The 17,658-nt window shown below is 41.2% G+C and overlaps 1 protein-coding gene across 4 annotated transcripts in view; it reads left to right on the top strand.

Moving 5' to 3' along the window:
- LOC307013871 (proprotein convertase subtilisin/kexin type 4-like) overlaps nt 1–17,658 on the top strand; it is a 246,017-nt gene that overhangs the window by 55,999 nt on the left and 172,360 nt on the right. For all 4 annotated transcript variants that reach the window (XM_079641472.1, XM_079641473.1, XM_079641470.1 and 1 more), the window contains one exon: nt 3,158–3,260. In XM_079641472.1, the coding sequence (XP_079497598.1) occupies nt 3,158–3,260 (103 nt within the window). The remainder of the gene's footprint in view (nt 1–3,157; nt 3,261–17,658) is intronic.

The following is a 17,658-nucleotide window of genomic DNA, read 5'->3' as shown; positions in this document are numbered from 1 at the left end:
TTCCGAGCCGCTCCGATTACAACAAGAGTTACAACGAGAACGTGACGTCATATTTACACTAGACGGATCCTTTCTAGCCATAACCGTGGGGTCTGCGAGACAGCGAGACACCGCGGAACTCAGCCTGTGCACACAAAATCATAGCCAGGCTGTGAGTGTGTGGAATTCACCTTGTGATAAACCTGCAAGAGAAAAAGCATTTGAGCTCCATACTGTTTCAGAAATAATCTTTAATGTGGTTTAGAACAGGATGGCGTTTTATCACAGCAGAATTTAACTTTATCTCCGGTAGAATTCTGATCAGGCATTAGCTCCGCCTCCTCTTTTTTTCTTTTTCAAGCTCTGCCAGAAAGGACCCAAAATCCGCGTTTCTCTAACAGGGTTTCAAAAGAGGGGTATGAGCAGTATGAGGCATGGCTACAATGGGTGATCTGTTTGGTATTTTAAGCAAAAAACTTCACATGTTTTGTATAGGTATGGCCCTAAAATATACTTTCCCAATATGGCATAGTGGGTCCACTTTTAAATTAGAATGTCCTGTTCAATACATACCTTGCTCACAGTTCTTCATAGAGAAACATATGTTTCCGAAAAATGTTTATTTAAAGTATTAATCTATCTGCTGCCAGTCTTATTTCAAGGAGCAATCAGACAGCTCATCGAATTTCTTTTTTTTCCTTTCTACAAATATATTTGTATTTCCATGTTTCTTTTACATATTACTGTGTCCCAGTTCCCATAACATTTGTGTGAACTTCAATATTTCCAACATTGCAAGATTATAGTCGACAAGCATAATTGTATTACACCTGAACAGATTTTTAGGGTACTGCCAAGTATCCCTACACAAACACTCACATAGCATGCTCCTGGGCTTAGCCAATCACACACACAGGATGTTCTTGACTGACGTGCAAGGGTGTAATCTGACAGAGGCAGGAGGGAGAGAGGCGGGGCTACAAATTCACCACGGCAATAAATTGATTGATACCTCAGCTCTCGGGGCAAGATGGTGGGGTGAGAGTCAGGATGAGGGCGGAGAGTGGCAGAGACATCTATGGAGGGAGGGAGGGAGGAGGGATATGAAACGAGGCAGAAAATCTGACACAGCTTCTCTACCAGAGTACGATTCGTCGCATATGGTCTAAAATCGTAATCTTAATTGACAAGATTGTTAATGGATAAGTACATTTTTAAAGCTAACGCTAACCATATAGCGAATTGCATGAACACATTCATCGCCATTTCCTCAATGATAAAAAAAAATGTAAACCATTTCTGAAATTGAGCCCTCCCTACCCTTTCCCCCCTCTCTTGCCCTCCTCCCCTGCTCTCCTTCTGTTGTGTTTAATCAGCCTCTGGTGGACGTGGATATTGATTGAGGGTCAGTAATCTGCTCAGGGTTGGTAGCCTGCCAGGACCAGGCTTGTATGTGTGTGTATGTTAGCTAGAAGCTGGTGTGTATGTCATGAGTGAGCCGTACACAAACACACACACACACACACACACACACACACACACACACACACACACACACACACACACACACACACACACACACACACACACACACACACACACACACACACACACACACACACACACACACACACGGCAAGTGGACTCCATTGCATCGTTGCTTATAGGCTGAGACCAGCTTGTTCAAAGCTGCTGAAATCCATACATCATCCTGGACGTGCTTGCTGCGGATGATGTACATGTGTGTGAGGGAGAGTAAAAAGTGTGTTGTGTGCTATAACTGAGGGGCAGCCAAAATAAAGGCAGAGAGATAGTTTTGTTGTTGCATGTGTGTGTTTTGTGCATTCACTTTTTTACAACTCTGTATGTATATATTCGTGTGTGTGTGTGTGTCGATGAGTATATTTGCTGGAGAGATAGGATTGCTTGTGTTCCACTGCTTCAGAGAATGATAATTATTCTGTGCACGATTTTGTGTGTGTGTAAGTGTGATGCCTGTGTTGTTGACTTTCACTTCATGACAGGGAGTGTGAAGTGAGTCAGCGTTCAAGATGCCCCAATGTTGGCTTATAACCAAGTAAAAAAAGAGAAGAGTGTTTCAGTTTTTTTGCACCTGTGTGTGTCCGTGTGAATGTCCGTGTGTGTGTGTCTGCTCCCTCCCAAGGGCCGGTCCCCGTGCTCTGGTGGACGTTAGCATGCTAGCTGCTTCTATTCATCTGCTTTATTCTCACACACTACAAACCATCATTCCCTAGGTGCAAACCCCCTGAACACCTGCACAGACATACGCACTGACACACACACACACACACACACACACACACACACACACACACGCACACGCACACGCAGATATGCACTACCCCTTACTGAGCCATTTTTTCCCCATTGTGCACTCTCTTCCTCTCCTCTCTCTCTTCATCATGATAACAACAACAGAGTTGAAGCCTCTTGGAACAGTCACTTCGAATATGAAATTGGTCGTGTGTGTTCGTGCATGTGTGTGGACAGCTGCTGACATTTTTGGTAAAACAGTTTGTTCACTCCCTGAGTGTGGATCTATTGTGTATAATATGTGTGTGCATTTGTATCATGTAAAGTTGTATAGGAACAGTGTGTTATTATATTTATATGTAAGTGGTAGTATATTTAAGTGAATAGATGTTTATGGGGCCACTAAAGCTCATGGGAGTTGCAACCATGACTCTCTAGCATCACCATGCTGCTGTTTTTGTTCTGCACATGTATGTAGATTTGTTCATGTGTTTGTTTGAGAGTGGGTATGTTTGTAGTTTGAGCTGCAGGGATGAAAGTTCTGTCTGACTTCCTAATGAACTCCCTGGGCTCCTTAGGACCCATACTGTTTTTAATTGCAACACTACATGACAGCGTAATGTGGAGATGAGATTTGGGAAGGGTTATTATCTCATATGTAGGAGAAAGGGTCTGATCAAGGGTCAGGAGGTAAGCAGGACAGGTCAAATATGTAAAAAACGACATGTAAGGAATGCCACACACTCAATGGTAAAAGGACTATTTATATAGCGCTTTATCAAGTCTTTAAGAGCCCTCAAAAGACATCTACTACTAGTCAGCAATGCATTCGGGGTTAGGTTTAACAATCTCATTGCTGTCATCATGTTCAAGCTCTAATAATAATGCTGTGTTTGTGGGTTAGTTTGCACAGGGCCAGTACAGCAGTGGGTTGGACCTGAATGTGATGCCAGTTTGGAGCAACAACATCACCGGAGCTGGAGTGGTGGTCAGCATCATAGATGATGGTGAGTCTTACCTTCAATGCAATACACACTGTATGATCTTTTAAATAGGTACACAAATTAAGAATATTGTGAAATATTTTGGACTTTACAAGCAAAGAAATATTAGTTTGTAACAGAACTCATCTTGCTTGTGTTCTTTTTGGGTATGTACCACTCGGTTTCTCAATATTAACAATAACATTTTCCGCTTAATACATTAAAGGGGCCCTATTATGATCATTTTCAGGTTCATATTAGTATTGTGTGTCTCTACTGTGACATGTCTTCATGCTTTATTGTTCAAAAACGTCTTTATTTTTCTCATACTACCTGTGCTGCAGCACCTCTTTTCACCCTCTGTCTGAAACCAGAGCCCAGTCTGCTCTGATTGGTTAGCTGGCCGGCTCTGTTGTGATTCGTCAACCGTTAGAGATGACCTGCCTCTTAGTCTATCATGTACAGTGTGTTGAAGCGCTACCCATAAGAAGCGCAAGTGTTGAATAGTGATGTCACTATGTTACAGAAGTAAACAAAGGAGTTCAATGGAGGCGTTGTGTGGGAGGGAAACTCCCTCTGGACGAACATTTGGGATTTTTGCTCTCGCAGACTATTTACATGCACAGAAATCAATATAACACACTACATCAGGGGTTTTCAAAGTGTGGGAAGGTGAGCCTCCCCTCAGAGAACATAAGAACAGCCGCGCCTCCCCTCCCAATTATTTTTGCTATTATACAGGGGGATTTCAAAGATGTCCAGTAAGAGAACATGTGATTAAATGCTCTGTTTTCGCTATCTACCTTTCTCTTTTTTGAGCACGCCATTTGAAATTACTCCGACTGTTTCTCTCCTCTTGTCTCGTCTCTGTGTTTGAATCTATCGTGCTGACTCACTGACTGCACCGATTTGATTGGCTGAGTAGCGTCACCTCCTTAAAACATTAAACAACAACTTTTTAAAAACTTTTTATCTTTATCTTTTAATTTTTTTTTAACATTTTCAACATCGTGGATAAATCCTTATATGCTCCCGGCAACACACTGAACGTCAACTTTACCTCCTTATTACACTCACCCCTACTTTAGTGGGAACAATGAGTCTGCGTCTTTGATGCGCACAGGCGGATGATGCGGGGATGCAATGTAGACAGGAATAAACGCAAATCATCCTCTGGCTGCAGCCTTGACCGGTACTTGCTTTAGATCAAAGTAAGTATTATTGCAATTAAAATAGAGGGCGGTGCCAGCCGTCAGCGAACCGAGCCGGCCGTCAACGGCCCGCTGACGACCAGCCGTTCTGTGATTCTCCAGAACACACAGATGGCCAGTTCGCCCCTGCAAGGACCGGTCCATGAAAATCCTAGCTTCAAATAATCGTGGTCATACTTCCTCCGTTTTCTGCCAGACGCTGTCTCCTCTCTCACTTTAGGTAACTTAACTAAAAATCGATCCATGTTGCCGCTCGCATAAAGTTAGCTGAAGTTAACTTGCTAGATTTCACTGTTTCTCGTTATTTTTTTATTACGCTGTGCCTCCCCTGAAGCTCTCTGGCGCCCCCCGCGCCTCACACTTTGAAAACCGCTGCACTACATGAAAGGGAAACCCCAAAAAGCATAATAGGGCCTCTTTAAGACAACTAACATTTTGAGTAAATAAAGGTTTCTTAGGTAATTGAATAACCCAGTTAGTTTTCAAGCTAAGACGAGCACTACCCAAAAAGTATTTAAATGTACAAAGTCTCGTCAAGTTTGGTGTGATTAAGCTGAACTCTGGTGCTCGGTGGAGAGGGTGAGTGATTTATGTTGGTGCTCCAGCTCCTCCACCACCACCGTCATCTTCGTCTCAGTCACGCCACAATGAGAATTCATTTCTCTCTGATTGCTGGGATATCTGGCAACAAGGGAAATGAGAGAGCGGCATCTTATGGACTCATTCATCAAGAACTAATTGAAGCCTCACTAGTCTCAAGTGCTGATAGAGCTGGAGTAGAGTTGGAGCGTGCTGTTTTGTATGTGTGCGCTAAAGTGTTCATGTGACACTCCTTCCGCATCCAAGTGCCTCTGACTCTGCAGTAAGTGTGTGGAAGTGGACTCGGAAAATGTCTTAAAAAGTGTCATTGTACTAAGAAACGGCATATTTGTGTGGGGGTGTGTTTTTCTACACTCCATACATGTGTGTTCATTCTGACATGACTGATGAAAGATGCTGCTATTATGGTGGACTGCTTTGCCATGCATCCCTCTGCATACAGACAGCTAGTGTGTGTGTGTGTGTGTGTGTGTGTGTGTGTGTGTGTGTGTGTGTGTGTGTGTGTGTGTGTGTGTGTGTGTGTGTGTGTGTGTGTGTGTGTGTGTGTGTGTGTGTGTGTGTGTGTGTGTGTGTGTGTGTGTGTGTGTGTGTGTGTGTGTGTGTGTGTGTGTGTGTGTGTGTGTGTGTGTGTGTGTGTGTGTGTGTGTGTGTGTGTGTGTGTGTAAGCTTGGATACAAAATGAGCAAGCGAGCGAAAGAAAAAGAGAATGAAATTAAATAGAGGAAGGATATAGAGGGAAATGTCAGGCGAAAGCAAGAGTAAAAAGGATTCAGAGAGGGGGTGAGTGTGTGTGTGTTTGTGTGTGTGTGTGTTTGCGCGTGTGTGTTTGCGTGTGTGTGTGTGTGAGAGTATTAGACTTGCACCACTGAATCTCCTCTCTCCTCTGAGGCTATTGTACTCCGCTCCACCTCTCTGTATTGATTCCACCGGGCAACAGCTCCCTCACTCCTTCTCTCTCCACCTCTTTCTTTCTCTTTTCTTTTGGTTTGCTTCTTCCTGTTCCCTCTTTGTTAACTAGGAGGCGACTCTTTCCTCTGGCCACCCTTCTTCTTTTTTTCCTTCCCTTTCCCTTCCTCCCTCGCTCTCTGCCTCTCACAGCTGAAGGATCATGTACACGCTCACCTTTAGCCACCTTTCAATCGATGCTATTGATTTTAATATCACAATGAAATAAATTATTTTTCTTTGAGTGAAAGCCCCCCACTTCACCTCCTCCTCTTTCTCCTTCTATATCTCCACCCTTCAATCCAATCCCTCTGTTTTAGAGGTAATGTAATTGGCATCTGGGGTTGCTCCTGCACAAGTGGTGAATCACATTCACCATGCCACCTTCAATTTGTGTGCTTGTCTTTGTTTTTTCTATAGCCTCTCCTTCTTCAAACGATCACTGTTGCCCCATTCATTTGATTTCTGTTCTTCATGGACATCAGCATGACCCTTAAAGACAACGCTCAATCAAATCTGAAGCCTCATTTGACAGCCTACAAAATGTTGTGTACGCTTTTTACTGCCGCATATGTTTTTGTTTTGGATTCTCTCTGTCAGCAGGATTACAGGATAAACGACTGGCCGTTTTTCATGAAACTTGGTGAAACGGTGCAGCATAGGCCAAGGAATAACCTGTTACATCATGAAGTGTGTCCGAATTACAGGGTGGAGGCACATTCTCTTTGGGAATTAGTGGTGCATTCTAGTTATGTCTAAAGAATTGAGAAAATGAGTTGATACGACAACTCTGGAAAAGATATCAATGTGTTGTTTTAATGATCTGAGTAATGAATTGCAACACATTTAGATTATACAACGACTCACTAACTCGGGCAAATGAAACAATCTATGCTCTCCAAACATGCGTGTCCATTTAATAACTGTTTCTGACCATGGGTACCAACAAATCCCTAGTGGTACACAAGTGTAATGATTGCTTAGACAGTCTGTTTGTGCAGACACAAAAAACAACTGTCGACCTTGTAAAAAAAGTGAGTGATGAGCTAAGATCCTTAATTATTTAAGAGAACATATCATTTTATTTTAAATATTAATAAGGTAGCAATGGACAGAAACTAGTATGATAATGGATTTATTATTGTAATGTATTTATTTAAATGTGCTTGATTCTCAGTTGCTTTCCTTGGTCTTACCTCTTAGTAAACTGAACATCTTTCTGCATTGGTCAGACACAAAAGGACTTTCGATGTCATCTCCTTTGGCTCTAAGATAGTGCTATGGGCTTTTTTCAATGTTTTATTGACCAACTACTCATTAAGAAAAGCAAAATGACAAAAAAATATATCTACAGTATCTTTTATTTGTATCTCAGCTGCTACTTCTGTCTACAAGTTATTCTTTACGCACACATTTAGATTCTGTTTTACGCATGTTTTAAGAAATGAGGCCTTAGACCCTTTCATATGAGAAATAAATGACAACTGTCACATTAAGCACATCAGAAAAAACAGCACTCATTAGCCAGGAGTGGGTTAGATATACTCATCAGTGAAATGGCATCCACCTTGCTCTACCTTACCCCACCACAGCCCCACAGTGTCCCTGTCACCCTGCTTTCAACACAGGCCTCTGTCCCTGCTGCCTGAGCATCCCAAAAGCACTCCAATATCGATTGGTGCTTACGCCATTGTCATTACATGTCATTGGTACACGGAGACACAGGCTAAAAATAAGATGGGGTTGGGAGGTAGAATCATGGATGGATGGAGTGAAAAAGATAAGAGGGAAAGAAAATGGAGCAGTGTCAAAGATCACTCATTAAGCTTTTTGAGCACAGATTGCATTCACGTAGTAGTTTTATGTCACACCGAGTGCAAATGCTGTCTTCTTTTCAGAACATCAAATGATGACATACTGTACACATGTAAACAGCCATTTCAGCCAATCCTCTATTTAGTGCCCTCTGTAGCAGATGTACACATTGTAGCACTTCTCTATTTATCTAAAGGGAATTAGAATGAGATGAAGATGGTGGGATTTTATAGTCGTACCTTGAAAACCAGTCCACAGAGGGAATAATGTGAGCCTAATATAGACGCAGAGCCATATTTACTGTATGTTGTTATGCTGCATGTGTTTATCTGTTGATGTAGGAGGTGTGATAAAACATTTTATGGCTGATTATGAAGGCTTACGTAGTTGCTGTAAGAGGCAGAGCTGTATTTTGATGTTCTACGGCCTCCGCTGATTGACTTAATGAGCTGTGTCCGTACAGCATGGAAAGCATTTACTCTACTGTCATACTGTTGAACTACAGATACCATGGATGGAAGTCAATTTGGATAACATAATTAATACTTTTTAAGACTGTGCTTTTTTTTTTACGTAGTTTTCTTTGTCAGCGTATATTACATACAACAATGTTGATTACACTTTAGAGGGAACTTTCGGATTTCAGCCTTTGAAGACCATTTAAATGCACTAAAGTCCATATAGCACACTACAGGAAAGTGAAAATCATTTTATTTTCAGCCGCTTACATACAGTATAGAAATGTCATGTTTTCCTATCATTTAAATGATATTAAACTAAATATCTTTGATAATGAAAGATATTACTTGAATGTTTTTTACACCGAACGTTTTATTCTTTATTCTAAATGATAATTATTAAATTAATAAAAAAACATGTATTATCTAAATCAACAATGTATTAAATGAATGATCTTATTTGTAATAAAAAAAACCCGATTCAAATGTTAGATAAAAAGAACATCTCTATCATTTAAATAATTGATACTGAAGAAAACTATATTATACACATATGAACGTAGTAATATGTGTTAACTTATGTAGAAACAATCATATAACTGTTACTGCTTTCTGAGCCCACACTGTATTTTTCCATTATATAAACACAACAAACCATAATTTCCAGAATCTCTCTGCGCACTCACGCACGCGCACACACACACACGCACACGCACGCACGCACGCACACACACACACACACGCACACGCACACGCACACTCTCACACTCCACTGAACACAGCCGGCTGCTGTTGAGGTAGCACAAACTAAGAGCATGATTATCATGATTATCCTTCACCACCGAGCAACAAAGACAGGTAGCTAAACAAAGTGAAAAGGAAGCAACACAAAAGGACCTGTAAGGGTGTAATTCCTGTTTATTAAAGTTAATATTTATATGAATAATTTCTCTGAATTTATATGAATAATGCTGTGTATTATATTCCTATAGGGTTTTAATCAGGCTGGTGTTTTTAGCAGAGAGAGACGCCTTCATAATAGGAGAAACTTGTGTATATTTACATCACACTCATGCTTTGTATGCATCCGTGCGTTAAAGCTGGATCCTGGCTCAAGTCCAAAGAGTGTCAGGAGGAGTGTGCTTATGCATGTGTGGCTGTTTGGTAGAAATGACACTGGCCGGCGATGTAAAAGTGTGTCTGACAGGGGGAGCGACGGAGTCAGCGCTTTTTTTCCTCCCTCCTTGCCCCCCGCTGTTCAATCCATCCAGCTGCTGTCACCACAGGGGAGCAGACAATCTATCAAGGCATCGGGATGCATTCTCCTCACCTGCGCCGCGCCTTTAATGAACAGCCAACATGATCCCGGCTGACAAGCAGGAAATGGATGTAATAAAGATTGTTTCTGCATGCTCTTTGCATCCCTGATAAATCACCTCGCTGTGCAACAGATACGGGAGCCACATGGAAATTTGATTTCACGCGGCAAGGGGGAGGAAGAGGAGAACAGTGGGGGAAAAAAGAGAGCTGCTAGTGGCGGGGTCACTATTTTATTCCTCTTTTTTCCTCCCGTGGAGCACTGGAGCAAGGTGTGTGGGGGTTGAATGGAGGGAATGTTGTTTTTCTTTTTTTGCCTGGGCTCTTACTTATCCCACAAACGCTCTGTTAAGCCTGGAACATGTCTTTTTGACTGTAAGTCTATAAACAATAACTGACGATGTGTGCACACGTTCACATAGGTGTCTGTCATTGTACATGGACAGAACATTTGTGTGTGCACTAGGGGGCAGAGCCGCATTTACTTAAACCATATACATGGGACATAAAGAAACCTGAAGAAGGAAACCACATTTGCTATAAATGATGAGTGCCAAATGAAAAGAGAGGGAAAAATATACTAAATAAAACCTCTCAATGTCTCTTGATATTCCCTACTAAACTAAACAGAGTTAGATGTAGAAGTCCATAATAGTACAATGTGTAGGGTTTTGAATTTGTTTCCGGAAAATGATCGTGTCTCCGGAACATTTTCGTGTCTTTTTTTTGTATTCTCCTTCAAAATACAAATATTTATGAACTCATGAGAACAGCCAGTAGTCAAAATCGAAGAAAATGAGAATATTATTATTATTTCAGAGAAATCAGAAATGTAAATGATGATGCAACGTTTTTAAAATAGAGAATCTGTTCAAACTTAATCCACTAGCAGAGATTTATTTTAAATTGTGAAAGTCTGGTTCTGGTTGCACAGAATTGGCCTGTCATCCCGGCACCAAGCACAGCCATTGAAAGAGAATTCCCCTCAGGTGGATCTACGATTCATCGATAACCCATCTTAAAGTGAGTGTTTTACCTGTGTGTTCAATAGCCGATTCGGATTGGTCCTGATTTGACTATTTAGATGCAGCTCTGTAAATTGCTTTCTTCAAAGTACATTTTTGAGATTTATTCTGTGACTTAACTCATTTATTCTTGACAGTAATTTCAAAGTATTTCTTGAACTGATTAAACATTTCTGTTCACTACAGAGTGGATGTGCTAGTCTTTGTTTTGACTGTAATCTGTAACCCCACCCGACTGTAGTGAGCTAATGGTGTGTTCCTTGGTCTTGGTATTAATGCTCTGTTACTACTTTAAGTATTAAAGGTCCCATGTCATGGCTATTTCTACTGATCATAATTCCATTGTTGAGGTATACTAAAATAGATTTATACCGTGCAATTTTCCAAACTCACATTGGTTTCTCATACAGCATCTCTGTATAGTATGTGTATTCACCGGTATTCACTCTCTGTCCTAAACGGCTTGTTGGAGCTCCTGCCCCCCTCTCCCTGTGAGCCCAGTGTGCTCTGATTGGTCGGGACGTTGAGAGGCTCGTTGCTGCTCGCAGCTGCAGACAGGCTTCCGTGTCGGCGATACAGCGAGAACAAGCAAAACTCATCCTGAGCAAACACAAACACTCACAGCCAAAGTAAAAACAATAAGTGTGGCTTGATATTGAGTAAGAAAAAAGTTTATAACGCTGTGAGCATGGGTCTGCGGAGAGCATTTCTCCGCGATCCCAACTTAGCAGTCCGAAAAACGTTTACCCATTTAAACAGTCGTGGTAGATACCTTGTTTGTTTTAAACATCATAAATACACAAACAACAATGAATACTTACAGGTTGTGTACCCGAATCTCCCGCTGGTCCAAACAAAGTAGGAACAGCATCGTTCTTCAGTGCCCTATACTGTGCATATCCGTCATGAATCGCTGAAAGGTTTGTGAAGCTTTGATTCGTGAAATGCTGGCAGAGGGTGTGACCTCTGGGTATCCCCATGTCAGAGTACCCAGGAAGTAAATAATGGAAAATGAGAAATCTCCAACGAGGCGTTCTGGGGCAGCAATGACAGGTCTTTTCTGTGTTAGAGTTTTACTCGCTACAGGGTGTACTTTGAGGGTTTGTGACTCTGCAGACCGTTTACATGCATACAAACCTTCATAACACACAAGGGGACGGGTAATAACCGGAAAAGTATGACATGGGCCCTTTAAGTTAGTTAGTAGGAAATGATAACCCTTACATTAGAACAGAAAAACACATTGCTTACTGTTTTCCCTTACACAACTCATGTGGTTTTGGAATGGCTTAAAACAGACTAAAAGGCTAGAACTGTCTAAAGATGGATAGTTTTCCTGTGCACCACATACTGTGCACCTGTATAACCTACATGATAACTCTTCACCCCAGGAGTTTTATAGCAAACAGGACATCCCATGCAGTAAGATATCATCATTAAGGCCTATACAGTACCCCACATAGACTGCAACACCCCCAGTGAAGTCCCAACAACACATAACACCACAAGCTTTCAGCCATATGGCCTGCTTTCCATACCCACTGTCTCTTAACAGGAAGGCATTTATATTGTAGAGTGCAGGGAAAGCAAAAGAAATGAAGGGAGGATGAAAAAAAAGAAAAGAATCATGATTAGAGCTGGGGAGAAATAATAGTGGGGGAGCAGGAGAAATACATGGGGAATGGAATATAGGAGAATAAAGGGAGCGCGATATTGAGATAGGGAGAGGACGGTAGAGGGAAGAGTGAGATAGGGAGAGGGGCGGGGGGATGCAGATATGGGGGTGGGTGGGTAATTTATGATTTAATCTAATGCAGTCTGGACCTGCTGTAAGTCACACAGACCTCAGCTGGGAAAGCGAGCGAGGGAGGGAGAGATGGAGAAATTGAGAGAGAGACATTAACCTTTCCTTGAAGCGAGTGTGGAGCTGTTTTATCTGACCGCCATCACCCCGTAAACCTTTTCTCCTCTCCACCTCTATAACTTCAGCAAGTGCTCCTCTAAGGCTGCGGTTACCAAATGTGTTATGTAATCATAATAAAGTTTGTTTCCAGGGTGTTAAAATAAGTGTTTTAATAAAATGTGTGTTGATTAAGTTAAAGGTGCCCTATCATGCTCATATTCAGGTTCATATTTGTATTTTGTGCCTCTACTATGTTTATGCTGTTCAAAAAGCTCTTTATTGTTCTCATACTGCCTGTGCTGCAGCACCTCTTTTCACCCTCTGTCTGAAACCAGAGCCCAGTCTACTCCGATTGGTGATTTGTCAACCACTTGTTTATCCCGTCCCTCAGCCTATCATGTATAATGTGTTGGAGATGCTAGTGAATAGAAGCACGAGTGTTACGTATTGATATCATTACTGTATGTTTAGTAAGTAAACAAAGTACTACAAGATTTCAGGCAGGGGGGGGGAGTGTGTGGGAGAGAAACTCCCTCTGGAGGTAACTTTAGCCTTTGCAGACCATTTACATGCACAAAAACCTTTATAAAACACTACAGGGAAGGGAACATGCCTAAAAAGCATAATAAGGCCCGCTTTTCCAATGTACCCTACCGCTGATTCTTGGTAAAGTAACTAAGTAAGTTGTCCAGTGCCTTGCTCAAGGGCACCATGGCAGGGCAGGAGGTGAACTGGGACCTCTCCAAGTAGCAGTCCACACTCCATATTTAGGTCTGGTCGGGGACTTGAACCGGCGACCCTGCGGCTCCCAGTCCAAGCCCCTAATGACTGATCCACTGCGGGATAATTGGTCCACACTGACAAAGTACAATGCTAAAATGCTTTAACATGTATAAAAAGGATAATTTAGTAACCATAATAACAATCCAGTCTGCATAATGAGTACTTTTACTTTCAATACTTACATTACATTTACCTGATAATACTTCTGTATTTTATGTTATTCTGAAATGCGTCATTGTGCAGAATGAGTACTTACTTATTTTTTGTAGTTAAAGTATATTTTGATGGAAATACTTTTCTGCTTTTACTTAAGTAACAATCTGAATTCAGGATTTTTAATTGTAGTAGAGTACTAAAACCATAATATTTTTACTTTTACTCCGGTAAAGGATCTGAGTACTTTTTTTAACACTGCTCTATGCACAGAAAGTGATGCATGTGTGCTACACTTCAATGTGTTTGCAACTGAAGAACACTTTGATGGAAAAAGGAACTAAAGCTAAAACTTCATCACTAAAGCCCGATGGAAAAATTTGTCAGAAATCCTCCCACACTGACATCACATTACTCCAAGTGAAGAGTACAACACCGAAGATGGATAAGAAATGCAAGCATTACCGAATTTCACATCAGCAGAACATGTCCATGTTTTTCACAAACCCATCCTTACATCAGTATTTGGTTTAATCTGCAACATAGGCTGCCCCAGGAATCAGCTGTTGCCATTGGCATTGCTGCTGGCAACTTTTTGTACTTGAAAAGTCTAATGTTATTTTTGGCCTATGCATCAGAATCAAATATAACTCTTTGAATTCTCAAAATGAGATTGTGTTGCTGCAGAGAATAGAACATAGGAAGGGATTGACCGTAACGGGACTCGTGCGGAAGGCTCATAATATGCTGTGTTTGAGAGAAATATCACAAATAATCAGTGTCATCAATAAACTGTGGATGCTGCTGGCATTGCTGCTGGCATTGTAGATGCTTTCTTTCAAAATGTATGACTTTAGTTGCAATATATTTGATATTAAAGAGTGTATTATGGGATAGGGTATAGACAAGTGATGTAGGGTATTGTAAATGGTGAAGATAACTGTTATGTAGGCAAGGCAATGTAGTGTAAAGACATTGGTTATTTTGCATAACGTCAGATTTTTGAGCTTGATATCACTATAACAACATAGCTATATCGTGAGTGATCAGCCCACATCGTTCTGTAATAATAATCTATAAAGTGACTGTGTTTACAATATTTGATTTATTTTGCAATACATTGCCATTTGTCTACAAAAATCGACATCTAGGTAACATTTGTTTTACCTTGTCTCATTACTTCATAGTAGACTGTCTCCTAGATTGCTCCTGGATCTTTCTTTATGTTGTCTTTACAGTCAACAATTTCCACTGGCATCAGATAATTGTCCAGGAACAAAACAGAATCGTAACCCTGTTAAACCACAGCACACCATACCCTGGTAGTGCACAATAGGTGTTAAATTCATCCATCCATCCATCCATTATGTATTGATTATCTTTGCCACATGGCAGTGACCTAGAGTTAATGCCAAATTACTGCATTGGCTCTGATATTTTCCAGCTGCAGAGTAAGAGTTAGGTAAGAGTTAGAAAAAAGTTATTTCAGCAGACCTCTGTAGCCCGCTCCCTATCAACTCCTACATAAACTAGATTAGTTGCTGTTAGCTTATCTATCTGGTCAGAGGATGATGTACCAATCAACTGCCAAGTGACTTTTGCCAAGTTAAGAAATACATCTGGCGTGTCAGTTTAGCAAATCTCTGACTGAAGAGTTGGAGGACAACTCAAGAAAGCATGGAATAAAAAGACGGCATATATTGTTGAGCCGCATTTATTTCAACGGTGAGTCTGACAGTGCTGTGGGGGTGCAATGATAAACTTATTAGAGGTGAAGTGTAAAATCGTTTGGAGTGAATATAGAAGATCAGAGAGAAGACATTGAGCAAAGTTCAAGTGCTGCCATTTGTTGGTAGGACTTTGAATACCAAACATCCTGATACCTGAAACAAGGACAGACTACATATACACATACAAAAGTACTGAGATATGGTATTCACACAGAGGGAGAAGAGACAAGCTGTTAAGTTAAGATGACGAAGTTAGTTGAATAAAACTTATGATTGAAGAACACACTCTCCTGCAGGAAAGAAACTTGGATCAGAGTGCCTGGTTTAACTTCTGAATCACTCATCATTTTGGTCACAGAAGCTGATTGTAAAAGCAAAGTCTAGATTCTTCTTGGTGGTGTTGCTTGTAATCTGCATGGTTATAAATAAAGGAGCCAATCACTGCTCTCAATGAACCAATGAAACCAGCAAATGAGCGATTGTCCTATTGTAGTGGGACTGCATCAGCGCCTACTGCCGGAGTGCAACTCTTGTGTCTGAATCAGTAATCTCCCTCCTGAGAACCATTTGCCTGGATAAATATTGGTTTTGCGTAGGCCCCTGTAATGGCACCCTGCGCTGGCTGCGGGGCCCGTAAGTGACGTTGTCTGTCACACAGTTGGCAGGCTGGCGTGGGAGTCGTTGGCACATTGTGGGGTCTCTCCAACGCTCATTTGAATTCACTCGTCCCCAATCATGCCACTACACTCAGCGACTACACACTTCCACACTCCACTCACACACTACTCCCACTACCTGTTTGGGCGCCGGCGCACTCATTTGCATGAAATAAGATGGAAATGGAGCCCTTATTTATGCCAACAGAAATGGAGTGTGTTATTAAGGGCACTATTGTGCAAAAGAGACGGTGGCGGTAAGAATACATTACAGAGGCTATTTCTGGAGTGGCTCGAGTCACACAGAGGGTAATGCTTTACAGGTCCCTGATGACTTCTACAGTCTGGGCTCCAACACTGTGTGTATATTTATGTGCATTTTGTATGTGTGTTTTTGCTCATGCCTTTGTTTGATTGTTTGTGTATGTGTGCATTTATCTACAGTACCCATATATTAGTGTGCGTGTGGCTGCTCAGGCTTGGTGAATATGATTCTAGGAGATGATCATTTGTATATTGCCTGGTGATGGATAGCTTTCCTGTGATTGACAGGTCTCCATTCATACAGGCTTCATTGTAAGTCTGTTTGCGTTGTTAAGGCTGGGCAAGAGGGAGCTCCATTTCTGTCAGTCAGGCATTGATACAGGGTTTCCAAGTGTTCAGTTGGTCATTTCTGGTTTTATAAGAAGCTAAAATGTGAGAAGGACAAAAGGTCTAAAGGGAGCTGTTTTTTTTTGTATGCTTATTGGTTCACCAAAATCTAGGCATTTGTTTGCTATGAAGGTTTAAGAGCTGCTTTGGCGTTTCGATCCCTGGCTCCTCCTGTCGGTATGTTGAAGTGTCCTTGAGCAAGACTACGGGCAGGCCAGTGTGTTCCATGGAAGCTCCAGCGCTTTTGGTGTTTGAATTCGTCTGATAATGGGAGAATAAGAGGCAAATTGTAAAGTGCTTTTTCCATTAAGGTACAGGTTTGCTATATCAATGCAATCCATTCAAAATTTAAGCAAAACTGATTCTGCCTACAAAGAAAACGGGGCATGCAGTTGGCAGTAAAGCCACATATTGTGTTTATAATTCATGTTATTTGGGGGATGATTGCACACTTGATAACATTTTTCAAAGGTTGAATTCTGGAATTACACTGGGTTTTTTCATCAAAATCTGCTCCAGTTTCCAGAGGTAAATAATTAAGGAAACACAGAATGTCTGGCACGTGTTTGCTTGTATTTTTTATTCAGCCATAAGTATAGAATAAAAACACTTTTTTGACATCTCATGAAAGTAAGCTCCTGGTGTAATTTAAATCTAACCTTGTAAAACAACTCATCATACTTTTTATCTGCACAGGTATCTATCATGCCAAAATTGTGGCAAACTTTTAAGATGTGTGGCAAAATATTAATGTCAGCCGTGAGATTAATTTGGTAAAATCTCTTCTTCTGTTTCGATTAGGATCAGAATGAATTGTAGTCATTTTGGTAATCCTTTAATTTCTAGTCCAGCGGCATGTTAACATATTTCACATGTTCAATACTTTGGTATATTGCCAAACTGCAACACGAATGACTTTACCATTAGCTTAAGCTGCTTTTTGAGTGTTTATTAGCAAAGCTTGAATGCTGTGTGTGACCATTAGCATGCTAGCATTGTCATTCATGCTCATGTTAGCATAGTTTAAAGCTCTGTTGTACCTTTGTACCGCCTCCTAGCACAAAGCTAAAGTCAAATGTGTAAACTAAGACTATATGCTTTTCCCAACAAGCAGGATAGAAGTTCCAATCCAAAATCATGTGCAGGGCAGTGTTCAGAAAGGTGGACCTAATGTT

Source organism: Notothenia rossii, assembly GCF_949606895.1.
Source record: "Notothenia rossii genome assembly, chromosome: 7".
Lineage (NCBI taxonomy): Eukaryota > Metazoa > Chordata > Actinopteri > Perciformes > Nototheniidae > Notothenia > Notothenia rossii.
This window is presented reverse-complemented; position numbering and strand designations above follow the sequence as displayed.